The sequence below is a fragment of the Solanum dulcamara genome, chromosome 5 (assembly GCF_947179165.1).
Source record: "Solanum dulcamara chromosome 5, daSolDulc1.2, whole genome shotgun sequence".
Classification (NCBI taxonomy): Eukaryota; Viridiplantae; Streptophyta; class Magnoliopsida; order Solanales; family Solanaceae; genus Solanum; species Solanum dulcamara.
The window spans coordinates 2,085,390-2,113,073 of record NC_077241.1 but is presented as its reverse complement, the minus strand read 5'-3'; the positions used below and the strand labels follow the sequence as shown (position 1 = coordinate 2,113,073).

Sequence of the window (27,684 nt, the reverse complement as noted above, 5' to 3'; positions counted from 1 at the left end):
CTCAAGCCTCATCAATCAGTACTATGTCATCTGCAAATAGCATACACCATGGAACCTCATCCTGAATATGCCGCGTCAGCTCATCCATAACCACGGCAAATAAAAACGGGCTTAGAACCGATCCTTGATGTAGACCCATCTCTACAGGGAAGGGATCCGATCCCCTCTCCCTCCAACCGTTCTAACCCGAGTCTTGGCTTCATCATACATGTCCCTTATCGCCCTAATATACACTATTGGGACAACTTTCGCCTTCCTACACCAAAGCAATGTGTTATTTCATATTTTAAATTTGCTTGTTTGAGAAGAAAAAAATAAATCCCAAAATGGTTCTTTACTCAAAATTTGTCCCTAATGTATACTATGAGTAGTACTAATATCTTTCAACTCCAGGTAAAAAAAATTGGTGAACTTTTGGTGTAGCCAATTGTTTCTATTTACGATTTACCGAACCCACTTACAAAGTCCATCTGGATTATAGCCCAATCTTTACTCCCAATGATTTTATATTCCCAAATTAATATTGCCAAAATAGGGGGTCACTTGCACTTTTGTCCCTAGTTTGTGTTGGTTTTTAATTTTTATCCCTCGTAACAAACAACTCTATTGGGGACATAAGATTATATTTTTCATATCATAATAACCCACAAATAACGCCTAGACATGACTACAGTTTCTAAAGAACTTATTGCCCAGCAGACATAAGTTCAATTGCTAAAGGTCAAAAATTTAAGATCAGAAACCCATTTGAAGAACAAAACATGTAATTTTATTCAAAATAGGCCCTCCATGAGAGATCAAGAACCCTTACACAATCAGACATTTAGAATTCCACTTGCTTTTTAGTAGTTATCTCAAAGTACCATTTTCTTAGTCCAAGATTTCCAGATGGATTCAAAAATTCAGATCACAGTGTTGATGTTAGATGAAATATATATGAGGAATAAATCGTTCTACTTATCTAAAGCCTTTCCACCAACATAGCTTTCCTTAAGGTTCTGCAGAGCCTCCCTTAAAGAATCTTCATCCTGATCAGAATATTTCAAGCACATCAGCCGTTGAGCTACACGGTAAGTCAATTGTACGTCCTCATACTGTCTGCAATTCACCTCCATTCTCTTCATTTCCTATACGAACACGAAAAAAGAAAGGCAATCCGATCAAACATAACATGGATGTACAATTCTACCTTTCTCCAGCTATGCGAGTTTCACAATGTGTAGTTGGTCCCAAACTTAGGATAAAAGAGTAATATTGTGATGTGTTGATGGACATACTTACATAGTCTAAGACTATGGTGCAAGGATTAGATGTTACTATGATGCACCCAAGGGTGTGGCTAATGGTTCATGAAGTGAATTAAGAATCGGAAGGTCTCAGGTTCAAATTCAATGGGAAGGAAAATGCACTAGGTGATAGGGTTATCTGGTACCTGTGTTGATACGAGATAGATAGGTACCTCGAGAATTAATCGAGATGCAGGCAAACTGACCCAAATACCACAATTATTAAGATCAAGAAAACTAATATGCTTTCTGCTTTTCTGTTTGGAAGAGAAAAGGACTCGGAGAGAAATAATGAACTACAAAATCTTTCAACACAATGGCAATTTTCAAACAAGACATTCATTGTGGAAGTGAAACAAGTTACCTTCTCTGTGATCCTAGATGTGATTCTTTTGGCAGTCTCAACTACTGAACTTGGTAATCCAGCTACCCCCGCTAACATGAGGCCGTAATGTGGCACGTGGCGTGACCCATCCTTAAGTTGAAACTAAGTAGAAAACACAAGAGGAAATGAATATGCAGGAATAAATTGTCAATAAAACCCTTCAATGACTCAGACATATACCTTGAAGTCCATGCGGTTATTCTTCACATCAACATCGAAATGAAGAATTTTCACATTTGGATACATGGTGGATAGCGCTGATAGACTTTCCATGTGTGTAGCAAATATTGAGTACCTGAAAACATATTAAATAGAATCATAGCTTGGAAAAAGTTAAGTGTTCACTAATAGGTCTTCTACAACCAAAGAGGAAATTAGAGGTATTGGGTTGGACTATGAAACTTGGCTGTATGTATTAAATTCTGCGACAAAACAAAATACATCCAACAGCAAGAGAGACAGTTCTTTATGAATTCTAAAGAATGTGTAGCTATTAGAATGACAACGTACAGTATAATTAGCTCACTGGGTAGAAAAATATCTGGGCAGCAGAAATGCATCTATATTGACATACAATTTTACATTATTACTCAGATCGCATGTCAAAGAATCTGGAATAGTGGATAAATCACAAAATTTAGCGCCCCAAACACCTCCTAGTAGTTCTCTGTCAATTTTCTAAGCAGAACTATGAAATCTAAAGTCTAATTCTAAGATATAATGACATCTAGAAAGTTACAAGATGAAGAATTTTATTAGCCTTCTGAACAAAACAAATGAAGAAATCTTTTAAAGAAATATCTTGCTTCTCTATAATGAACTTCAAATTAGTGACTCTATAAGAGGCTCAGTAAACAATCATATGTGTGTCCGCAGATGAATGCTAAAGGCATTTCTTCTTACAAAAAGATGTCGACAACAACCCAAAGTCCACTCCCTGTTTCAAGGGCAAGCTTTATTATTTAACCACCACATTCAAATAACAAATAAAGAAAATTTCCAAATATGATGCTCACCAACAGTCTTAATTGGTTTCTAAATCTTTCACTCCTTATGTGAATCCTGCTCTTGGAAGCCCAGAATTGGTAATCATATCTTTTATAGCATCGAGATAAAAGCAGTAGTTTTAACGGTTTGCAAGTACCAAGAAATTCCTCCAACTTATGAAGTGAAAATGAAAGCCTAAATTCCAAACTTTGCTGCAGTTCATATGATATAAAATATAAGCTATCTCTAGGTTTTGATATGAAATACATGCTTGGGCTAATTACTTTAGCCATACTGCATTTAAGATTGAAAAACACAGTTCTGAGATTACGCTTTAAGTGCCAATAGATGCTCACAACAGCTCCACGCGATTGCGAAACCATCAGAGGATGAAGTTGCCCTCCCCAATTCATCCATAACAATCAGACTTCTGTGTACAGCAAATGAAGTACAAAATTTTAAACTTTAGACAGACATATCCTCATGCCAATTCAGTGGGAACATTATGTAAAACAATCTACCTATGGGAAACGTTTTGCATGATAAAAGCCATCTCTGTCATCTCTGTCATGAACTGCACAGACCACAGTTACATGAAATATTGGTGATTTCTATATTGGTCGTCCTGTGACTGGATGATTCGAATATAAAGAGAACATTTGCAAATTGAAGACGTCAAACTTCAGTAGAAATTTAGCAAAACTAATGTTAAGCTTTTTCACAAGTAAAACTAACTATTGCATAAATACAGGAACAAAATCAATGCTCTTCTAAAGTATAGAACTTCCATAAAAGAATGTACCATTCACCAGTAGATGATTATACCGTGCTAGAGTTTGATTCGAGACTGTCCATTGTTCCCATCCTTGTAAAAATACGATCGACCACCTTCAAAGTGGCAAATCGAGCAGGAATATAGCAACCAATTTGAGCAAGGATGACTATTAAACAAACTTGCTGAAGATAAGTACTTTTTCCGCTCCTACAATAAACAACATACAGGAGTTATCAGGTAGAAAAATGGCAATGCCAAACGCGTTAGTGTGAAAACTGTTTCAAAGTTCAATAACACAACAACCCGGGTGAGGCAGAAAGAGCTTGTCTAAGATGCATGGGAGGGATGAGAGAGGTAACTTTAGAGGTGTTGAAGTCCTCATCATCCATTATTTTTCTTTGCTCAGTGCGCTTCATTGAAAGATAGGAAAGAAACATATGCTGTAGTTTCCCGTTAAATATATGTCCAAGGATAAAATCTTTATCAGGAGAAGAATGTTCTCATTTGTTCCCTTCACTAAATGTCCAAAGTTTTGAAGAGTTTGACATGATGTGAAAGGGGACATGGTGTCACCCATACTGGATGCCGTAATATTCACAAGACCAAACCTACAAAGACAGTTTAATTCTATTAAAGGAATAAGGTTCCTTACATGTTTGGGCCCATTACAATAGCCACATTTGATGCTTCAGAAAGAAAGATGCCATTTGGCTGCAAAAGAGAATTCAATGCCATGTCCAAATTCAGAAATTTCCAGTATCAAACTAGAGAAAGACCATTAACTTGCTATGTGGAGACAAATTTCAAACTTCTACTGAGATCATTAGAAGAAAACAACATACAATGAAATCATTGTGTATGCTTTCCAGAATGGGGTGCCGTCCAGAATCAATTGCCAATGGGCCATCACCTAGAGGGGAGAAAAATTAACCACTCAATTTATTCATAATCTTGGCATCAAGCAAGTATTGAGAGTTATGACTAAATACTCACATGTAAAACGAGCTCTAGTATATCTATCAACTGGTTTCGTTGATATAGTGTGAGCAAATGAATTTACCATCATGTCTAAAAGGCACAAAACTTCGGAAAGAACAGTAAGCACAGAGACATCCTCGCGTATTGCATCCATTAATGCTGCATGTTAGCATGAAGGGGCAAAAATTCTAAGTATGGATAGTTCTCAAATAACAATAGGGTAAACAGAATGAAGAGTATGCCACTTGCTGAATATATTATATGCCAATACAGGTTAACAGATGCATCTTTCATGTGTTGAGCAGAATTGTCAGAGACGTACGAAAACCCATACTAATACAGAAGCAATAAGCATGAGATGGTGAGTTATCTACCAAGTATAGATTGGAAGAGAACATTAGCAAGAGCTGCCATCCAATCTCATTCAGACAAATCCCTATCCTTCTAATCAGCATGTTGTTACTAGTAGTTAAGTAATGTTACTCTTGCTAAGCAGCCAGCTACCCATATTATAAAGGGAATAAGCCCTGTATGGAGCTACGCTTAGAATCATTAAGATGCTAGAGACCAGGACAGGCAATAAGATCTAAAATATTATTGGAAGCTTTTACTTATCAAAACATATATATTACTGGAAGCTTTTATCAAAGATTTTGAGCTCTGTTGACATATACAAAAGCTCTCTTTGAAAAGCCAGTGGATTGCAGAGTGAATCGCAAAGCACTCCCTTGCCCCACCCATAAGCTACATCCATACAGTGATCTTGAAATATTCTCTCATCGCAGTCAACTCTGATAGACCATCCACGGATATATCTTATAGGGATTTGATGCAGAATGCAAGATGAAGAAGATTCCAAAAGATCATTTCTAAATATACCCTACTATTCTCTGCATCTTTTCAGCAAAAAAACAACTAAGAATCAGCCCCAGATTCTCCACTCTTATTTTATGTTTATGGTCCTGATCCACTAAATTGTCCTCAATCAACTTTTCCCTCTAACATGACTAAAACCACAAAACTTAAGGATAAAATAGTCCCTAGAGTTGCCTTAGTTCAAAGTTCAAACATCAAAAAAGGTTTGCTGAAATAAGATGAAAAACTATAATATATTTTAAAACATTTCTTCTTTCCCCATGGAAGCACCCGAAAAAATAATCAAAGCTTTAATGAAGCAAATGTCTTAGTTATGAAGTCACGGCTAATTTTGTCATTCTGCACAGACAAGCATTTGATTAAGTAGACAAGAGATCCAACAGCAGTAGTAGAAAAAGGTGTGCATTTCACCCGTCAATTTACCTTCCAGACAAAGTGCAGTCCTCAACCAGCATTCTTTAGCTGCAGACTTGTTCCTCACATTCAACTGTGAATGAAGAAAAACCACCGCATCTATGAGCAAAGATAAGATAGCCACCTGAATATTTGCACTTACAATAGTTATTTTGATTGTCTAGAACTTTTCAGAAGTATTTCATGAGTGTAAATCATTCTCCACTACAGTTGCCACTGTCCTTGCTTAAACCTTAACACTACATTCACCAATCTATACAACTATTATTAAACAGTGTGTCCTGACCTACCCCTTGCTATTTTTGCAAACTGAAAGCATTTTACACCAATCCAGTAACTGGATTTCCTCATTAAAGTTATCAATAGGAATATCTTATGGAATATGTTTTGCGTCCAACCACATGGAGCCTCTAGTGGATGTCCAGTAATACTCACTGAAGCAAGTTCAAGACTCGAGCAATGGATATTGTTTCCATGTTTCACGACCTGGTTATGTGAAACTTGTTAGAGGAAATGAAGCAGGATGCTTAAGGACAGTTTAAACTTATAACATAGCATAACAACCTGGATGAACTTGCCGGGCAGTTTTCCCTGTATGTCCTTCTGTGAAATGCTAAAGTAAAACCCTTGCCTGTTATTGAATGGGATCTTCAAGTTCGGCAGTTTGAAATCTTGACGATACTTATTTGCGAGACTGTGTATAGCTATGAAATCAGTGTGTTAGAAACTAAGACAATGCACTTAAAAGAAATTAAAACATGTAACAGAAAACTTCCAATCCGCTTCCTTCACTCGTATTTGTTGCATACCCAAAATCACAAAGCCCTGAAATTTCCACTCAATTCCAAAAAAAAAAAAAAAAAATTAAATCATGTGATATAGTAGAAAACCTTCACTGGTGTCACAGAATGATCGTCGAGCCATATCAAGAAGCCCATCTGCTCCGGCCTTAACAGCAAAACACTGCTGTGTCCGTGCAACAAAAGGAACTCGTGTATGAAGGACATCATCATCAATCACCTCTCCAATTCTGAGAAAGCAAATGTCGCATGGATAAAATAACTATATGAACTGCTGAATGAACATAAAAATAGGTTTATTATCTGGAATGATCATATAATAATTGGAAATAAATCTATAATACAAAGAAATCACCACTCAGTAGTAATTTGCCACATCATAGCATCTTAATCCTTTCGGGATGAACTTTATTTTACTCTTACTTCGTTAATTAAGAGTAACTATTTTTCAAACTAACAAAAACAGTATCCATCATATCCTAAATCATCATCCTAGAACTGTGCAGCAGCTAAGAAGATTGAGTAGCCACAGGAATAATTAGCTCATGGACGTTAGACAAAATTGAGGAACAGGAATTCTCTCTTTCGGCCGAACAAAAACCAAAAAAGAAGGTCCTCCTAGAGAGGATTGAGGTGGAGAAGATTCAACATACATTAACAATGAAGAAAAGGAACTGTCTGAATTCTGAAGAGGGCTCTCCAACAAGGAGGGGATTGGAGGAAAGCATCGTATATCTAGGCAAATTTGAACATTACCTTTTCCTTATTGAAGTATATTTTTCATTCTCACATACGGTCTTGTACACATTTCCAAGCAGACAACTCTTGGCTTCTTTAAGAACCTGAATCATGAGCTAGTTATTGTACCAGATAAGATCCAGAAAAATGTAAAGCCCTGAACCCAACAATGGTGTCGCACCTTGGAGAGTAAGGGTAAAGCATCGAGAGCTGTTTTGAGAAGAATTATGCTGGATATCATAATCTGGCTCCTCCTTCCATTATCCGAAGCCAAGACGTCATTAGTAACTCTCTTTGGCTTGAAGCAGAAGTGACAAAGGACCCTGTCTAGATGGAGAAGCATACATCAACTTTCTAAAATGGGAAGAAAGTATGTAGTATACGAGTGAGAACCTACCTCCTTCCCTACATGGTTACCTGTTTCTTTCGGAAACTTACGAAGGGCCTGAGACAAGCCAAAGAATAGCTGCTCATTGCTCATCAACTCATCCTGGAGATAAATTGAGAAAAGTGTCGAAATTGTAACTCGTTTAAAGTTTGAAATTTCAATAAAGGATACACTGGGAAAAAAAGACGGATAAAGTAGTGAGCTGAATGTTAATACTGTGAAGATGAAAACCCTATCTTTTCTCCAACTTGATATGCACTTTGGTTGGGGGAGTGTGTGTGTGTGCAAAGAAATGATATCAGGGCCTCGAAGGAAAAGTAATAATGCTTTCAAAAGCTGTAAAGCATGATAATTGTCAAAAATCAGTAAAGAAGCAGTGTTAGCACTTGCTTGAAGATAGTATATACTTAAAAGGTTTTGGCTAGGTCAAATTATATCCTGAAAAGCAGGCATAAAACTACAAGATCATAACTCTCAAAAAACATCTGCAGGCTTGTTTAAATTTTATTGCAACTAAAACCCAATCAAGTAATGACCAATGTAATTGCATAATCTGGAAGCTGTAGTCAAACAGCACACCCTCAGTGTTAAAAACTTCTATTTTGCTTGGGAACCTTTATTTCAGCTAGTAGTCAAAGAAAACTCAATCTCCTCCTTCCTGTTTCAATCACCCAAAGCAACACTAACATATTATTAAATAAAGCCTTTTGTCAGAGAAGGCTTCCTCTCAATAAAATAATTCTTCTGGAGGAGATATAACCAACAATAACTATGCCTCAATTCCAAACAAATTGGGGTCGGCTATATGAATCATCACTATTCCATTTAAGTATGTCATCATCCTGGAGGAGATATAACCACAATAGATAAATTCTTAAAGCAGAAAATTACTAGTTAAAAGTACCATGTAAAACATGAAATTTTTCAGGAAGGATGATATCAAAATTCTGATTCCATAACAACAGAGCATTTTATATATTCTTATGTCTCATGCAATACATTGAAAACTTACCAGGCAATCGAGTCGAGTGTTAATTGTCTCTATGTCTTTCAGAGGCTGTAAAAGATTTGCCCTCAAAAGTCTAGTCCTGCAGTGGAGTATAATCAAGCAAATTCAGCATAATGCTGCAGGTGCACAGAATACTGAAAAGACAGATTACGGAATTTCCCATCCTGAGCAGAACTGTCATAAGAACCATGAAGTTGGCTCAAGTATGGGGGATTTGTATGTACATGTATCATACTTTTAATCAAAAAGTGGCAAGAGGAATCACTAAGCAAATATCTGACTGTCTCTTTATATTCAATCCGGTGCTCCATATAGGAGGTTAACATTGGTGACAGTCTATAACACATTTATGAAGTATCACTTATGAATCACTATATCATTTCTAGTAATTTAGGGCCTTTGTTTTAATGAAACCAAGCTAAACCCCGCATCATTCACAGTGCTGCATATCCAAAAAAACAGTCTAGGTAAAAGTTAAAAAATAATGTCTACCAGACAAGCTCATTATGTGAAACAAGAGGCACACTGAGTAGAAGTGCCAAAGACATTTACAACCATGAAATGAAAGATATAATACCAGCTAATCAGTGCAATTATTTCCATACCCTCCAATAGTTCGAGTTGTTTTAAGCATGTGGAACAAACTTCTCTTTTTGTTGTTTGACCCCAGAAGAGAAGAATGCATAGGCTCAATTATCTCCAAGTTCTGAACACTGCCATCAAAGACGAAGTATAAAATTTACAGCATCTACAAAATCGTACAGCAAATTCTAAACACATTCCTTTAGAATATTTTGAAAGTATTTTGTTGATGTTGTTAGCTGAAATGGAACTCAGTAGCCACTACGACTAGTAAGTGATAGATGCAAGTTGATATGCAACTGTCACTAGTTTGGTACAAAGGAGGCTACCTGGTGGAATCAATGTTCATGTGGTCAAAAGATCCATTAAAAGTAACCTGTGGAAAGAGAAGACGACTTTGAATCCCAAATACTACTTTTAATTACTCAAGATCCATGAAATTCTTAGATGTGCTATATCCACCATAGTGGCACATTTTATATGTATATTTTAACATTTCTGTTTCTTGATCACATAACGAGAAATCTCTCTTACCAAAGGAACTTCAAAGAAATGTCGCTCATGGCACTAGAAAGGACGCTAGTGAACAATACTCATTATATTAACCTTCAAAGAGCTAAAATTAATGTCAATTCAGTTTTTTTCTAAGAAACGATATATGTTTAGCTAACTCACCAACCTCCCATGGCCCCATCAGCCAAAAATAGAAATGAATAGAGAAAGAAATCATCTGTGTCATGTTCTAGTTCTGTACACTAAAGCTGGACATAGAAAGTATCAAGTAACACACATATGAACTCCCAGACCTACTAGGACAAATCTTGCCAATAATATGAGAAAACATGATCTGAGACATTCTTCTTTGTTTGTATTACTTATTGGCTGTGCCGCAACTACAACAATTACAACCAAATCATGTGATATGTGAACAGGAACTAGTTCATACTTCTTTCAAATTATTATACTTTACTGTGGTGCAATTTGATAGCCAAAATAATTGAAATCAATAGCTGTACTATGCAAAGATTTAGCCATTTTGTATGGTAAAACCATTCTTGCGGTATATAATTTCAATAAATTGAAGTACTCGCTGTTTGTTTTCTACTCCTATTTGATTCTCTCATGCATGAGAAGTCGTACATACCATCAAAGAGTGATTTGTAATAATAACACCTTTCTCTGCTTCGATCCTGCACATTATGTACGTGGCATTTGTATTAATATCAAGAAAAAATCAAGTGAAACAAGAGGCAGTTTTCCTCTAAATCATTAGCATCTTAATATGCTGAAAATTAATCTTTTTTTGTTCACATATTGGTAATATAGCTTATAGATCGACAATATATTTCCTTTAAGAATAGCACAAATTGACATTGCAAGTGTTATAAGGGTCTACGATTGTGGCTGATACAAATCGAAGAGAATCCAGATATCTGATGCAAGTAATGTGCAATAAAATCTCAGTGTAGCAAAAGAGACTTCATGCTACGACATGACCTCTTTGTTACAACTCTCACCAAGCATCAAATTGTGTCAGTTTGCATAAAAGCTAATGAATGGAAGTCTTCAGATAACTCAAGGTAGTCAGTGCTCAGATTACTCAAGGTAGTCAGCGTTCAATAAAGTAACTTACTAACATGACGAAACTCAGATGTTTAAAGAGCTAAGGATGAGATCTCAAAGTCTTATGTCGATTGTGGAACACCACAATGTTACTCATTTGTGGAGAATATGTTAGCTCCCTGCACAGTGATTCAAGGGAATAATGGTTGACTTGGACTTGCTCTTTTAGACTCGGAAAACTTAAGCCCAAGTAATACCTAACCGAGATCTATACTAACTGTCTATTCATGAACTTAGTGACTCAAATTGCAAACTTAGGTATCAGAAAAGGCATTGGTGAGTCTCTTAGAGTGAAGCCTATTCAGTGTTTGTACCTATCAGAAATGGCTATTAGTGTTGTTGCAAACTGTTCTACAAACTGCATTACAACTCTCAAGATATGATAAAAAATTGGAAGTTATCATTCTACATGCAAGAAGCACAGATGAAGTATTTCAATACCACGTCCAATAAATTGGAAACCACCATAGCATCATACCACTTGATAGTTGCAGCTGCTGCAGCCAAGCACAAATAGTATTGCTTGTAGTATGAGTCTAGACCAAGAGCAGACAGTTCCTTAGCAGCTAAACCTTTAACCAGTACAGCTCCCTTCAGAACGTATTAAAGTTTGAAGCACTGTCAGTGTTTAAAACTCAATAAGGCATACAGTTTAAAGCCATCACAATTTAATGGGGAAGCAGTAAAGCCAATACCCTGGTATCATCAAAGCAACCACGAGCCATTATAACCTGTCTACGTCATCATAAACATAAGTCTAAAACTTTTAAAACATAATCGTACATTTTATCAAAACAGAGCCACCAATATGTGTAGTGGAAGCTTACCTTTTTTGTGGAGGGACAAACTCTATCGGCTAGTTGTGAGACCCCAACCATTCCATCCTCCGCCAGTTTATTTGGGGAAACAATGATCACCATAGGTTCATAGAACTGTAGTAAAGTCTTTGTATTTTGATAGGAGCTGCTAGTCTCTATATACTGAGAAAGATGCAGTGATGCTGATCTCAAATCAAATGCAGCTACTCCAACCTGGCGATAAATTGCTATTACCAGTTAAGATGTAAAATTTCGGCAAAGCATGGTTTTCTATTCTTTTCAACTCTGAATTACTTCTTAATAAGTTGTTACCTTTTTATTCTCTTTTACAAGTAATATTCACTCCAAAGAATTGGCAGAAAGACAACAGTGTCTTTTTGAAAGTTAAGGAGACAAACTTCACAAGAACTTATGAATAATTTGGAAATTCAATTTGTAACTCAATAACCTCTACATCAACTGAATTAACATCTCAAAGAGACTTGCATACTGGTAATCTTAGGCATAGATTCTTTCTTTAAATGCAATTCGCCAGGGTACTAATTGGGTTTCCTTTGATAAAGGAAAAGAAAGTGTTAAGTCCATTTAAGTCAACAAGAAAAAATGTACAGTGCAACTTCCACCTAGGGGAGCACCATAGACTTCTTTTAGTTGGTTCCATTCTAGATCACTTTAAGCCGTGAAGTTCTGAGGAACTACAATTAAAGGTCCATATTTTCAATTAAAGCTAGAAGGTGCTTAAAGAAATTAGTAGAACACCACCACAAGATTAACAAATGTATTCAAGGCGAAGGAAAATACAATGTTGATGCATGCATTTAAGATGAGCGAATGTGAATGCAGCAGCTAAATGTAGAAGAGAGAAATAATTATAAAATTTTCTTTGTTTCCTCCATGCTATGAGTACTCACTGAGGAACAAATTATGGTAATGCATTCATTCATTAATTGGACAAAGTTACTCCTTTCACCCCAATTTATATGACACACTTCCCATTTCAGGACCTCCAAGAAAATGTTTAACATCATTCCACTGATAATATTGTTTATCGAACATTCAAGAATTCAAATATAGTTCATTTTCAAACTTAAACTTTGATGTGGTAGTTCACTGGCTATTTTACCTATCAAACTAACATCTCGGCTATTAATTTAATTCTTTTTTCTATTATACTAGTCAAATTTAACATCTTAAACACAGTCAAAAACTATCTTATGAAGTGCAACTTATAGAGTATATCTTATTATTTATTGGAGACACCTACATAGATAGGGAGGATCTGGTTTTTGATTAAATAATAAGAGCGTCCAAGCAGTGCAACTTCGTGCTAGGAAAAAGGACTTGATGGGGATTAGAATGGTCCTTCGCATCAAACATGACTGACTTAAAAGTTTGCAAATATTCTTGCAATTTCAGAACCTTCTTTTTCACCAGTTCAGTAGCTCTCACTTCTCCAACAGTAGTCAAAGTATCTGTACAGTTTAGCAGTCATACATCTTGATTACCTCCATACATCAGTGGATATCACATTGTATATCCACATTGCCAGATTAAGCATAATACCGTCTCTTATTCGAATTTGATAAACTCCAAACTATCAGTCTAGCATGAAACTTATAAGTATTGATGACCTGCTCCTACATCTGATTACTTCAACATAACAATATATTTCAAGTATAGAACATCCACATATTCTCTGAAAGTATGCTTAAAATCAAGCATAATGCGATCCCTTCTTCGAATTATGAGAAACTCAAAGCTGTCGTCGGACGTCTGCACCATATTTATCCATTTCTCAAGTTTCACAAACTATTAAGATGTAACACATGTGTTTATATACATGATATGAACACTCTTGAGGTCACAAAATTGCACCTATTTTTTTGACAAAGGTTCAAATCTGCCTGTTCTACATCACAGAATAGCATCTATCTATTCAACAGAAGTTCAAAATTGCTCGTTAAACATCGCCAAAAATGCACATACAATTCTAAAATAATTTCAACTTTGGGCATCACATCGCGAAAGTACACCTGTTATTCAAAAGAACACGTTCAAATTTGCTCATTAAGTTGTAAAATTGCACCTATTCATTCAGAAAAAAAGTATCGCAAATTGAAGCTGTTATTCAAAAGAACACGTTCAAATATAAATTTCACCTATTCATTCAACAACAAAAAAAGTTCAAATCCGCTCATCATACATCGCAAATTGCACCGATTCATTCAAAAAATAAGTTCAAAATCGCTCGTTAAGCATCGCGAAATCGCACCTGTGTTCAAATTTGCTTGTTACTTACAAAACTGCACCTTCATTCAAAAGAAAAGGTTCAAAAATGCTCATAATACATCATGAAATAGCACCTATTCATTCACAAAAAAAAAATCAAATCCGCTCATCATACATTGCAAAATTGCACCGATTCATTCAAAAATAAGTTCAAATTCGCTCGTTAAACATGGGGAAATTGCATCTGTTTACGCAAATGAAGTTCAAATGCAGTTGAAAATACACAAATGCAAGAGAGAGAGAGGACGACAACCTCCTTGGCTCGGTTCTCGATGAAGCCGACGACGAAGCTTGATCTTTCCCCGGCGTCTTCTTCCATTGAACTCTAATTAAGCACTCAGAGCAGTAGTGAAAAATGTGACTTTTCACATTCGCGCCAAGGTATATATAGCAAGTTTTTAACCGGATCGCACGTCATCTTTAATTTTTTATTTCAAATATATTGTCTTTAATTTTTAATCATGTTGCTTATTTAATTAAAAAAATGTGGAATAAAGCATTTTATTTATGGCCTAATTTTTGTTAGGCATAATTTAGAGGGAAAAAATGTTTTGATTTACAAATAATTTTGTAGGAATTAAGTTGTGATTTTTATGGCATAACTTGTAAATTTTGAAATTAAAAGTTTATTTGCATTAACGTAAGTTTGGTAGGAACGAAATTATATTTTTGCATAACATGTGTTGTTATGAACTAAACTTTTATTTCTATCAACATAAGTTCTATAAAAATTAAGCATCATAACTTGTTACGTCTTTTACAGTATCATTACTTATCCTCGAACACTTTGGCTCATGCGACCAATTAATAAAGCTTTTATATTATTATTTTTTTTTCAATTTATGTGATACGATCTATTTTTTAGAGTCAATTTTTTTGATTGATCGCTGTTTTTGCATACAAATTTTTCAAATTTAAGTACGAATTGTTATAATTTATAGTAATTGATAATTAAAAATAACTAGAAAGCATATAAATAAATTGTGGTAAAAAATAAATTTATTTGAGTTTCAAATTTTGAAATGTATCATTTAAATAGATACGGAAGAATAATAGTTAGGGACCATAAATTAAATGGGGCACAAACAGAAGAGACAGGTGGTTGCATTGCATGGCAAGTTGGCAAGAAGTCAAATACTTGCCCCATTTCATTGACATTTATTGCTGGCTGTTTATTAATGTAAGAAAAAAAGGTTTTGTTTAGAATTAAGTCATCTGCTGTCTTTTGAAGTTGTTCGAAAAATTCACTTAAACATCTCAATCAAATCTTAGATTTATTAAATATTTTTATCGTTTAAAACTAATTTTAATTAGATATTTTCGTTAATATAATATATTGTGTGTAATACACCTTTAATTAAGTGCGTGAAAGAGGCATTTTTTAGTTTTTTTATTATTTTAAAAAAATCTTTTTCTCCATCTTGTATGTGCCGCCACTTCCTCCACCAATATACACCACTGTTGCGGCCGTCTTCAATACCTCCACCATTTCAATAACCATTTTTTTCATCTATTTTAGATATGAATACTATCACCACTATTTTCTCTTCTTTTTTTTTCATTTTAAATTCAATATCGCCAGTATCACTACCTTGCTAGCCTAAAATAATGGTGACACCACCATTCCTCTTTCTCCCTCTCCTTTTCATTTAAAAAACACATAAAATTATGCCACAAAATAATTAAAATAATAAAATAAATAATATTTTATTTCAAACATGATCAGATAAATAAAAAGAAAAAAGAAAAAAGAAAAAAAAGATGCTGAAATTTGAAGGATGGCGGACATTGCTGGCCAAGGAAGAAGAAGAGGGTTGAGGGGGTAGGCGTTAGGGTGATGCGGTTGATTTTAGAAAATAGATTATTTTTTTTGTGCTTAAAATTTTTTTAATTTTTTTAACATTTTAATTTATTTTTAAATTATTATTTTAGATCAAATATTAGGTGTCCTCTTTTAATTCGTCGGCATGCCACATCATAAGCGAGTGTGTTGCACACGCTTCATATTCTTAGATGGTTGTCAGAAATGTCAAATAGGTATAAATTTTAATCAGTAAAGGTGTTCAATAGATATAAAGTTGGGTTAAAGTGTCTAAGTGAATTTCTTAAACAACATTAAGGGACCGCAAATGACATAAGACTTTTATTTAAGTAAAATCAAAATAGACTTTTATTTAAGTAAAATCAAAATTTATAAACTAGAAAAAAAATGTGACAATTTGCATATAATTAGCTATTGATTTCCTTGGTTCAATTATATGATGTGGTTCATTGAATGCAAAGCAAGTTTTACAAAGTGGTGGTTAGACCGGCTATGTTATATGGGGCGGAGTGTTGGCCAGTTAAGGTATCTCACGTTCAAAAGATGAAAGTTGCTGAAATGAGAATGTTGAGATGGATGTGTGGTCATACCAAGAGCGACAAGATTAGAAATGAAGCTATTCGGGACAAGGTAGGAGTGGCCTCGGTGGAAGACAAGATGCGGGAAATGCGATTGAGATGGTTTGAGCACGTGAAGAGGAGAGACACAGATGTTCCAGTGCGGAGGTGTGAGAGGTTAGCCATGGTTGGTTTCAAAAGAGGTAGGGGTAGGCCGAAGAAATATTGGGAGAGGTGATTAGACAGGACATGGCGCAGTTACAACTTACCGAGGACATGACCTTAGATAGGAGGGTGTGGAGGACCCACATTAGGGTAGAAGGCTAGTTCATAGTCTCGTTATTCTTCCTTTTTAGTGAGCGTATTAGCGCACTATAATTCCTTGTGGTCTGATTATGTTATTATCTATTACTTTCTGTATTTTGATTGCTCTATTTTATCTGAGTTGCTTTCGTTATCTGCTTTGTCATATCGCTTTGAACTTCTTATCCTTATCTGACTTCTTTTTATGATTTTACTGAGCCAAGGGTCTTTCGAAAACAGCCGTCCTATCTTGGTAGGAGTCAGGTCTGTGTACACTTTACCCTCCTCAAACCCCACGTTATGAGATTTTACTGGGTTATTGTTATTGTTGTTCATTGAATGCAAAATTTTGATTAACAAGAACCTATTGACACAAGCTAAAAGAATAATAAAGTTTATGATAAATATTTATTTATATTAGATGTATAAAACAAATTAATAAAATTAATTTGAACGAGATTTAAATATTCGATACAAGTAAATTTTATCTTAAATTTAAAGCATTGACGTTAATTGTTTTGTATTTTTAGTTTCAATTGAAATATCAGTGAAAATCAAACTTTGAATAGAAAATTAAAAGAAATAAAATATAATTATAAATAATACATATAATTTTTATTTTATTTTTTGAGAGTTGACCAAAATGCAAAAATGAGAGATTGCTACACAAAGTAAAAGGCGGAATGAATTCGAAGATCCCTGTACTTGGCTCCGTTTGTCACCTAGACCCTTCTACTCATGACTCTGCGAAGTGAACACTTAAAGTTATTAAAACATATTATTTTAAACCCCTCTAATCATGTGTGTCTCTCATTGCGCTGATGTGGATAACACATCACTATCCACATCAGATATAAATTGCCACATGTTTTTTTATTACAAATAATATATTTTTTTTTAAAAAATTCAAACTCATCTCCAAATCCCTTTTTTTTCTCGATTTCTTTCCAATTTTTATTCTCTTCCCAGATCTTTCATCTAATTTGCTATTTAAATCTTATCTTATCTTCTTTGTTTTTTTTCTTTTCTTGTAATTTTTTTGTGTTAAAGAAGAATTAGAGACAAGTAAAGCTTTGTTATGATATTTTATTATAAATTTTATTGTATTATCAACCAAGTAAAATGGTTGTCCACTTAAAATGGTGGATAATCCATTTACTTTTTAAGTGGGTAAAATGCCCACTAATATTTTCCTCCACTTGTAAATATGGCTATAAATATAGCCTTAAACTTCAATGTAAAAACACACAAAACATATAAAAGAAGAGAATTACTATTACTCTCTCTATATTACTACTCTCTCTATTAATACTTTCTATATTATTCTCTTGTTCTTCTTTCTTTATAAAATTGTCAAGTTAGTTAATTTATAACATATTGTTTAATGATATTGATAAAGTGACTAAAATGGAGGGTAAGAGAAAGAAATGAAGAAGATGGTCACTATAGAAAAATTCACCATAAATGCTATATCTAAAATTGCATTTTGAAAGCATCAAACATATGTATTTTAAAAACACATTTAAAATTCGGCACTATTTTTCACAATGAAGAATCTCTCTTTTTTGCCCTATTTTTTTTACCCAAAATCTAAATAAATATCCCTTTTTCCAATCATACTAGAACTCTTAAATGATAGAAAGAATATGGAAAGATAGAGAGGAAAAAATGTATGTAAGAGTCTGAGAAAAGATAGAAGAAGTGTGTGTGTTGGTGATGGGGGTTGAGCGGAAATTATGAGTAAGAAGAAGAAGTGTACAGTAGATTGGGGGCAGGGGATTTTTTTTTTTTTTTTAATTGTTATATTTTTTTTAACTTCAATATTTTTTAAAATTAAAATAATTATCTTCACTTGCTTTTAAACGCGAGACTTTCCTCGATAAAATCAAATTTAATTAATAGTTTATTTGGGTTGACTTATTTTTAAGCGGCTTATAAATTGAAAACTGCTTAAAATAAGTTCATTCAAATAAACTCAATTATTTAATAAGACTTATTTTAAGCACAAAATGACTTTAAATTGATCAGTCAATCACTCAAAAAAAAAGAGCTGAAAACAGCTTATAAGCCATCTCTGAGTTACAATATAAATATTTTGAATTTAGTTGAGTTTCGAATTTAGAGCAAAAAATATAAATATTTTGAATTTAGTTGAGTTTCGAATTTAGAGCAAAAAATATAAATATTTTGGCGTTCTCTCTGCTTCTATATAGAAAACAACATATACACACACGTGTATAATATGTATATAATAAATTTATATATCGTCAGAGAAATTTGCTTCTTCGATCTGTAAGTTAATTACTTCATGCATTAATTTTCGGTTTGATTTTACAATTCTGATGCGTTGAATTTAATCAAACAATTTCCCAATTTTCGGCGGTTTTTTTGGGGTTGATTTTGGTGTTGTTGAGATCCAGCGAAAAACTTAGATCTTACCAGATTTGTGCTTCGATTCATTACAGAAGTTGTTGTTTTTCTGCAATGAATTGAAGTTTTGAGGTCCGATCTGGTACTTGTTAGCTCGGTTTTGGAGTTTGATTGAGCGAAATTTTGTTAGGATTAGGGTTAGGATTAGTTAGATGGCTTCGAATCCTCCATTTTTAGTGGAGGATCAGACGGATGAGGATTTTTTTGATAAATTGGTCAATGATGATGATGATGATGTTGGTTTTAAGGTAACTACATCGTCAACGGGTCTGGGTGCGGGTGCGAGCTCGGTGTATGTTGATGGAAACGAATCTGATGAGGTTAAAGCCTTTGCTGATCTCAGTATTAGTGATGATGTTAATAGTGGAGTCGATACTGGGAAGGAAGGGGAGAAAGGTGTTGATAGCAATGCTAAACCGGGTTTGGTAGTTGAGGGGAATGGAGAGAAGAGTAGTGGTTCTTTAGTGTCATTAACTTCTGGGGGTTCAGATGGTTTAGTCGAGTCCGGCAATGGTAATTTAGAGACTGAGGTAACTGATGGTAAGATGGAGAATCACGCCAGTGAATCGAGCAATTCTGGTGTGAAGGAAGTTGGATGGAGTGCTTTCCATGCTGATACAGTTACAAATGATGCTTCTGGGTTTGGATCCTACATGGACTTTTTCAGTGAATTGGGAGATAATAACGGTGATGCAACAGGAAATGTTGGTGAGAATATGAATAAGGGATCTACTGTTTCGCCAGCTAAACAGGTTCATGAAGCAGCGCATTTGGAGAATACTAGTTCCTTAACACAGAGTCAAGATAGTTACGCCCATGATGCTACCACAGAACAGGTTGCAGATGTACAGGATCTAAATAGTAGTCAGTATTGGGAAAATCTTTATCCAGGATGGAAGTATGACGCAAGTACCGCGCAGTGGTATCAGGTTGATTATTATGAATCAGGAACTAATTTACAAGGAAGTACTGATTCTAATTTGGTTTCTGATGGAACGTCAGAGGTTTCATACCTACAGACAACTGCTCAGTCTGTTTCTGGTAATGCAGCTGAGAGTGGTACAACTGAGAGTGTCACTAATTGGAATCAGGGTTTGCAGGTAAAAGGTTCTACTGAGAATGTGGTAAACTGGAATCAGGCGAGTGACAATACGAGGGCTGTGACTGACTGGAATCAGGTGTCACTGGCTAGTGATGCAGGTGGTGTCACGAATGACTGGAATCAGGCCTCACAACTTAACAAAGGGTATCCGTCACATATGGTTTTTGATCCTCAGTACCCTGGTTGGTATTATGATACAGTTGCACTTGAATGGCGCTCTCTGGAGAGCTACACACCGTCTGCTCAATCAACTGTTCAAGGCGAGAGCCAGCTGGATCAGAATGGTTTGGCTTCAGTGCATACTTTCTCTCACAACAATGATCAAAGGAATTACGGTGCATACGGGCACAATGACAATAGTAGATTCCAAGGGTTTAGCAGCGGCGGAGATTACAACTGGTCTGGCACTTTTGATAATTCCAATCAGCATAGCTCAAATATGTCACAAAATGAAAATGCTGCAAAGAGTAACCCTATGTCAGAATATAGTGGGAACCAGCAATTAGAGAACCACTACAACCATGATTTTTCTGCAAGCAGCCATGTCAATAGGCAAATCTCTAATCATTATGATGGAACAGTTCCATACAATGCAAAAGCAGTTCAAAATCAAAGTGACCAACGCTTTCTCCCTGGTGGGGGTTTCAGTCATCAATTTAGTCAGCCAACACTCCAGCAACATCAGCAGAAGCATGCCTCAAGTGATTATTACGGGACTCAAACCACGGCCAATTATTCCCAACAAGCATTTCAAAGCAGCCAGCAGTTTGGTCATACTCCCACTGCAGGAAGATCATCTGCTGGCCGTCCACCACATGCTTTGGTCACTTTTGGTTTTGGTGGAAAACTGATTGTTATGAAAGATTGTAGTTCCTCTGGAAACTCATCCTTCGGAAGTCAGGTCTGTGTCAATTTTTTTAGTTTTTTGTCTTTCCCCAATGTTTTGGGTTGCAGTGCTCTTACTAATGATTGAAAGTATTTGTGCATGGTGCGTAAAGAATTCTGGAGGAGGGCCAATATCTTTGCTCAATTTGATGGATGTTGTCTCTGAGAGAGTTGACAGTTCAATTGTGATGGGGGCATGCGACTATACCCGAGTTCTGTGCCAACAATCATTCCCTGGTCCACTAGTTGGTGGAAGTCCCAGTATCAAGGAGTTGAATAGATCTATTGATGAGAGGATTGCAAACTCTGAATCTCCTGACATGGATTACAGGAAAGGCGAAGTTTTGAGGTTGCTTCTGTCATTGCTAAAAATAGCATGTCAATATTATGGGAAACTTCGTTCTCCTTTTGGTACCGAGGCTGTGTTGAAGGTAAAATTTGAAAATTTGTAGGAATAACATGCCTGTATTTAGTTATTGATTATTTGTTTTAACCTTTCAAAACAAACTGTTGGTTGGCATCGAACTCTGGTCCAACTAAGTAAAGATTTATTCCATTGCTTATTGTTTTCTGTTTGTGTTGACTATTTAGGCATATTAACAATTAACTCCTCTCGCTCTTAATGCCCTTTGATATCTCCATCTAACCTGGATTTACTTTAGTTGGGTTAAGAATTAAATGCCACCTTTATCAACTGAAAGACTTAATAAATGCTTTTACTGGTTGAAGTTCATTGGATTCGGAAACTTATGGTATCAGCACATTCTGACTTTTATGGTTTCTCATGCGTCTTACATGTTTTGGGTCTAACATATCCTTTGGCTTTCTAGATAAATTTTTCTCTATATTTTTGTTGTTTCACTTGATCACCTACAGGATGGGTGCATCTCCCCCAAGTTTAAGAAATTCAACTGGCTTCTCTTCCCTAAATGATGAAAGCATTACGTAGAAAACAAGAAGGAAATCGAGTAATGGATGTTGACTGTAGTTAAACAAATAATTAGTAGTGGTAGTAATAGCACTGCCCCACATGTAATAACCAAGAGAGAAGAAACCATAATTAGGCGCTTGCATCACCATGTGAGCAGAGTTGTGAAGTAGGTCAGGTATTGGGCACTGAAAAGTCTTGTTTAGTTCCTCTCCATTCTCTACATCACTGTCTATCTCAAAGAGTGGCTGGACTCTGGAGGAATTGGGGGGCATGTGTTTCTTTTCCCCCAGACACGGTATGTTGTTGTTGTGTTCTCTTTGATGATTTTCACTACAGAAGTAGATGAAGCCTCAAGTGCATTGTCATTTGAAGAAATACTTTACTAGAATTAACACCATAGTTTGTGGTATTGTAATACCTTATACTAACTAGGAAAGAGTATTGAAGTTCTAGCTGTTATAATTTTGATGAATTTATGTACTTGTGCTCTTCACAATATATTTGGCTAAACTTCGCGAAGTTTGCTAAGCTTGCTTTTTCGTGGTCCCTTTTTACCTTGTCAAAAGTATTTGAAGATATGTCTTCCTTTTTTGAATGCATTTTAGATTTTTCATCTTGGACAACCATCTAGCCTGATAGTGTGAATAATAGCTTGTCTGATTTTATTTTCACCAAAATCAACAAACTTAGTAGCTATTACTAACTTGGTTCTGCTACTCTTAACAGGAAAGTGATAATCCAGAAACAGCGGTAGCCAAATTGTTTGCATCTGTGAAGAGGAACGGGATGCAACTCGATCAATATGGCACTGTTACCCAGTGCTTGCAGCAATTGCCTTCTGAAGGACAGATGCGGGTAATTCTTTTATTCTGCTCTTAGTTACTATTTTAATTGTTTGCTAGATCAGCCAACCATTTTCGTTATATTCTCTAGGCTACGGCTTCTGAGGTTCAAAGTCTTCTAGTATCTGGAAGAAAGAAAGAAGCATTACAATGTGCTCAAGAGGGGCAGTTGTGGGGACCAGCTCTTGTTCTCGCTGCACAACTTGGTGATCAGGTTTGTCTGGTTCTTAGTTGGCCTTTAGCCCCCAGTCTCCTCCCCTCCCCCCCCCCTTCTCTATCAACATATTTTGATTTCATCCGTAATTGTAGTTCTATGTAGAAACGGTGAAGCAAATGGCACTTCGGCAGTTAGTAGCAGGTTCACCTTTGCGGACACTTTGCCTACTAATTGCAGGTCAACCGGCGGATGTCTTTTCTGTAGAATCTACAGCTCAAAGTGGCATGCTTGTTGTAAATGCAGTTCAACAGCCTGCACAGGTTTTGTGTTCATAACTTGTTACAAGCAGTTAGTATTCATTAGCTTATTTGCTGGCCTTTTCCCCTTGAACTCATTTTGTAATGATTTGCCTAAGCCCCCAGAATTGAGCCTTTAAAGGGGATCTTGCCATTGGCAAACTCTTGTATCCTCATTCCATAGAGTATATCATTTTGATAACCTGCTGTGCAGTTATAAACATAGTATCATAATCATTCTTTAACTTTTAAAGCTTCAACAAAAACATAGTATCATAATCATTCTTTAACTTTTAAAGCTTCAACAAAAAGAGTTTAGAAGACATTTTAGCGCGTACTGAAAGGTTAATAGTGATTAAAAAGGAAATGGAGCATAGTTATGTATTTTTTGATCCTTGGAATTTCAATAAGACTGCTCTTTTGAAGTACAAGGACTTCTGTTTGGTTGGAGATAAGTTGGGTGTGGAGCATTGGGGTTAAAATCTCAGCACTGACAAGAAAAGAGAAAAAAAGACTATGCAAGTTCTTTCCATCCTCCTAAGCCTATGCGGACCGAATTACTCAGTACCTATGTTGGTAGGAAGGTAGTATGTACCCGGTGAGATAGTCGAAGTGTCTATAAAGTGGACACCACCGTTATTTTAAAAAAGTTAGGCGTGGGCATTGTTCTGTCAGAGCCTCAGAGGTGCAGAGCTTTGATGATGAGTTAGGTGCGGGCATGGTTCTGTTAGATGTGCAGAACCTTAATATACCCACACAGGAGTCAATAGCTAGCCGTTTATAATTGTCTATGAATGTTATTTTGAAGTCCATCCTTGTGTTTTGACATATTGAGTTTGGTTGTTTTATTACGTAGCACCATAGATCGTAAGTGGATCACTTTCTCTTGTTTTCCCGTTTCTTTGGAGGGAATTATGTCTAGATGTTGACTTTAAGCTATTTTCCTCCCTACTTTATTGCTTGTTGAAGATTTAAGGATAATACTTTCTTTGGATTATTACCTTATTTTGATTTCTCTTTATCCTAGTTTGGCGCTAATATCATGCTGGATGACTGGGAAGAGAATTTGGCTGTGATTACTGCAAACAGAACGAAGGATGACGAACTGGTGCTTATTCATCTTGGGGATTGTTTGTGGAAAGAGAGGAGTGATGTATGTGTGATGCCTTGTTTTTCGTTTAAATTACTCTCATTCAGTGGATTGCCTTTTGACTTTGTTGTCTGCTTTTTACCTACATTTTCTTTAAAAAAATGATCTAGATTGTTGCTGCACACATTTGCTATCTAGTGGCTGAAGCAAACTTCGAACAATATTCAGATACCGCAAGATTGTGTCTTGTGGGTGCAGATCACTTGAAATTCCCCCGAACTTATGCTAGTCCAGAGGCTATTCAGGTGCTGCTGACCTCTAGTTTTTGTACATTTTTAGTCATATGAAGTAATGTGAAACATCTTGTGCCAACTGTATGTCCTACTGGTTAACATGGGTTTATCGCTTGACTGATCAAATGCTTGTATCGACAGAGGACTGAGATTTATGAATACTCAAAGGTGTTGGGGAATTCTCAATTTATTCTCCCTCCTTTTCAACCGTATAAACTTGTGTATGCACACATGCTAGCTGAAGTTGGGAGGATATCAGAAGCATTAAAGTAAGTATGCAATTTTTTATTCAGCAAGTTACTTGAGATCCTTTCAGCTAGTTCCTTAGCATTTTTAATCATAGGTACTGTCAAGCATTGTCGAAATCACTTAAAACTGGCCGAACCCCTGAGACTGAAACATTGAGACAGTTAGTGTCATCTCTCGAGGAAAGGATTAAAACTCACCAACAGGTACCTCTTTATCCTCTCATCTATGTTTGGATGATTGTCTCAGAGATACTTATGGTGGAACTTTCCGCATACAGGGAGGGTTCTCCACAAATTTGGCTCCTGCAAAATTGGTTGGTAAATTGCTTAACCTTTTTGATAGCACGGCTCATCGTGTTGTTGGGGGCTTACCACCGATGCCAACAAGTGGCAATTCCCTAGGGAATGAATATCATCAGCAGTTTGCGGCACCTAGAGTCTCTAGTAGTCAATCAACTATGGCAATGTCATCACTGATCCCCTCAGCGTCTATGGAGCCAATAAGTGAATGGGCAGCTGATAGCGGTAGAATGACAGTGCACAATAGAAGTGTTTCCGAGCCTGACATTGGAAGAACTCCAAGACAGGTGTCTTATCCTGTTTCTTTGTGAATATTACATTGGACTGGATCTGGCTGGTCTGGTTTGAAAAGAGGAGTTTGTTATGAATTTGTGTTGGATCAGGTTGACTCATCAAAGGAAGCAAGCTCAAGTAACACGGGAAGCAATGCATCAGGAGCTGGAGGGACATCACGCTTTCGTCGCTTTAGCTTTGGCTCCCAGCTTCTCCAGAAAACTGTTGGATTAGTCCTCAAACCCCGTCAAGGCCGTCAGGTAGATTATTTTTAGTTTTTTATCATCTTTGTCATTTCCTAGATTGCAGTCTTAACAAAATTTGATGTTGACACTTGTTTCCTTGTAGGCAAAATTGGGTGATTCGAATAAATTTTACTATGATGAAAAACTTAAAAGATGGGTAGAGGAAGGAGCAGAACTTCCTGCTGCGGAACCGCCCCTTGCACCCCCACCAACCGCTGCCGCTTTCCAGAATGGAGCAGCAGATTATAATGTGAAGAGTGTATTAAAAAGTGAAAGTTCTAGCAGCAATGGGTTTCCGGAAATGAAGAGTCCAATTTCTGCTGATAATGATGTGGGTATCCCACCTCTTCCGCCTACCTCCAACCAATTCTCAGCTCGGGGTCGTATGGGTGTCCGGTCAAGGCAAGTGATTTTGGCGTGATAATTATTTCCAGATGATATGATTTGACCAGTATACCTATAAAAAGTGGACCAGTAGAGACCTAGTATGGTTAGTGACATCTTTGGACAACTATGCTATAAGCAATCACCCCTATCTGATTGAACCTTTTGGGTGGCTTAAGCGAAACAGCCCTTGTTTACTTAGATGGTATGATTCTGAAAGAGGATTTTAAGTTGGTGAGAGTAAATACTTGATAAGCTTCTATGCGTCAAAACTAACAATTTTTAGTGTATACACATCCACCTGATATGACACTGAGCCTAAAAGAAGAACTATCAAGCATTTGTTTCGTTTCTCTATTAGTCATGGTGGCTCCATTATCAAACATAAGAATTAATCGTTCTGACTGAAAGTGATGCGGAAGCATTGCTTTTAAGGTTCTCACATACTTTTGTACTACATCATATGACCATGTCCAAGGGCTTTTATCGAGAAAATTTGTTTGGGTATAAAAAATAGGTCACTGAAAGATTATTAGTGTGTGTGATGCTCCCTCTTCTATAACTCAAAATAGAGAAATCTGACTGGCTTCTCTATGTTCTTTTTGCAGGTACGTTGACACATTCAACAAAGGTGGTGGTAACCCAACAAATCTATTCCAGTCGCCTTCTGTTCCTTCCATAAAGCCTGCTACTGCTGGCAATGCCAAGTTTTTTGTTCCCACCCTGATGTCCCCTGTTGAAGAGACAGGTAACAGTACTTCCAATGAGCAAGAAACTTCAAGTAATAGTGAGAATGATTCAGTCGCTGCTGTTAATGGATCGTTTCATTTTCCTGCACCAACATCAAGCGCTCCGCCTATGCAAAGATTTGCAAGCATGGACAACCTCTCCAATAATGGAGCTGGCACTTTCTCTCCATCAGCTGGCTCTCTATTAGCTAACTCCCGGCGAACTGCATCATGGAGTGGAAGCTTTCCTGATGCTTATTCCCCAAATAAATCTGAAATAAAATCACCAGGCTCTAGATTGAGTATGCCTCCGTCGTCATTCATGCCTAGTGATGCTAATTCGATGCATTCCTCAACGAATGGCGGCAGTTTCAGTGATGATCTTCATGAAGTAGACCTGTGACGCAACAAGATGTAAATACCAAGTTTTGCTCATCGTCGTGGTATTCTGCTCGGAATCTCTTCACTTTGGTGTTAAGCTGTGAAATGTGGTCAATGAAGATGGAAAACCCTTTCCTGTCTTCTCACACCACAACATACCCCCGTTTTCTCTTCTTTTTTATTTAGCTACTTTTTGTAAGATCAGTTGTGTATGTTGAAAGCAAATGCTTATTTAGCTGTAGGGATATAGGTTTTTATTTCTTTTATCCCTCTTAACACCTGCTGTTTCAGAAACTTGTTACTATTATAAACACAAGGAAAGTGGTCTAGAGAAACATTGTACAGTTGAAATATTCATTTATTGAGCAAAGGAATTCTCATTTGATAAAATTTTGAATTGAAATTATACTCTATGGAAGAGACTGAACCAAGTTTTTAGAAAATAATATGTTACCTTTGTTTCTCTCAT

General features: G+C 36.2%; 2 protein-coding genes across 5 annotated transcripts; one reads left to right on the top strand and one right to left on the bottom strand.

The window, feature by feature from the left end:
* Positions 1-764: 764 nt before the first annotated feature.
* On the bottom strand, positions 765-14,287 carry LOC129888725 (DNA mismatch repair protein MSH4). 4 transcript variants are annotated; one of them, XM_055963707.1, is made up of 24 exons: positions 14,202-14,287; positions 11,669-11,872; positions 11,537-11,572; positions 11,320-11,432; positions 10,363-10,408; positions 9,548-9,594; positions 9,242-9,349; positions 8,640-8,715; positions 7,657-7,729; positions 7,421-7,566; positions 7,258-7,343; positions 6,592-6,731; positions 6,266-6,405; positions 6,137-6,187; positions 5,711-5,825; positions 4,427-4,570; positions 4,276-4,343; positions 4,086-4,144; positions 3,484-3,640; positions 3,180-3,232; positions 2,990-3,088; positions 1,852-1,966; positions 1,651-1,773; positions 765-1,127 (listed from the first exon to the last, which is right to left on the bottom strand). In XM_055963707.1, exons 1-24 carry the CDS (start codon positions 14,265-14,267, stop codon positions 954-956), a joined length of 2,439 nt encoding a protein of 812 aa, XP_055819682.1. In that variant the 5' UTR covers positions 14,268-14,287; the 3' UTR covers positions 765-953. The 4 variants fall into 4 exon arrangements, 3 of the variants coding, with proteins under 3 accessions (XP_055819682.1, XP_055819683.1, XP_055819684.1); XM_055963708.1 differs by having other exon boundaries at positions 5,711-5,774; XM_055963709.1 differs by lacking the exon at positions 14,202-14,287 and adding an exon at positions 12,924-13,311.
* Positions 14,288-18,861: 4,574 nt separating this feature from the next.
* Positions 18,862-27,550, top strand: LOC129888723 (protein transport protein SEC16B homolog). The gene is made up of 13 exons (XM_055963705.1): positions 18,862-21,063; positions 21,161-21,478; positions 22,705-22,833; positions 22,912-23,034; positions 23,130-23,297; positions 24,301-24,426; positions 24,534-24,668; positions 24,798-24,925; positions 25,000-25,108; positions 25,183-25,491; positions 25,588-25,737; positions 25,826-26,124; positions 26,715-27,550. The coding sequence occupies exons 1-13, from the start codon at positions 19,213-19,215 to the stop codon at positions 27,235-27,237; spliced, it is 4,368 nt and encodes a 1,455-aa protein (XP_055819680.1). The 5' UTR covers positions 18,862-19,212; the 3' UTR covers positions 27,238-27,550.
* Positions 27,551-27,684: the final 134 nt, after the last annotated feature.

What these genes read in the sequence shown, in the direction of transcription:
- LOC129888725 (XM_055963707.1), bottom strand. Translation starts at nt 14,267, where the DNA reads ATGGAAGAAGACGCCGGGGAAAGATCAAGCTTCGTCGTCGGCTTCATC. An exon ending in TAAGTTTCCGAAAGAAACAG is followed by an intron (nt 7,567 to 7,656) that starts GTAACCATGTAG and finishes TTCTCCATCTAG; the next exon opens with ACAGGGTCCTTTGTCACTTC. An exon ending in ATTCTGTGACACCAGTGAAG is followed by an intron (nt 6,406 to 6,591) that starts GTTTTCTACTAT and finishes CTGATTTCATAG; the next exon opens with CTATACACAGTCTCGCAAAT.
- LOC129888723 (XM_055963705.1), top strand. Translation starts at nt 19,213, where the DNA reads ATGGCTTCGAATCCTCCATTTTTAGTGGAGGATCAGACGGATGAGGAT. An exon ending in CTGCACAACTTGGTGATCAG is followed by an intron (nt 23,035 to 23,129) that starts GTTTGTCTGGTT and finishes CCGTAATTGTAG; the next exon opens with TTCTATGTAGAAACGGTGAA. An exon ending in TTGGAAGAACTCCAAGACAG is followed by an intron (nt 25,492 to 25,587) that starts GTGTCTTATCCT and finishes GTGTTGGATCAG; the next exon opens with GTTGACTCATCAAAGGAAGC.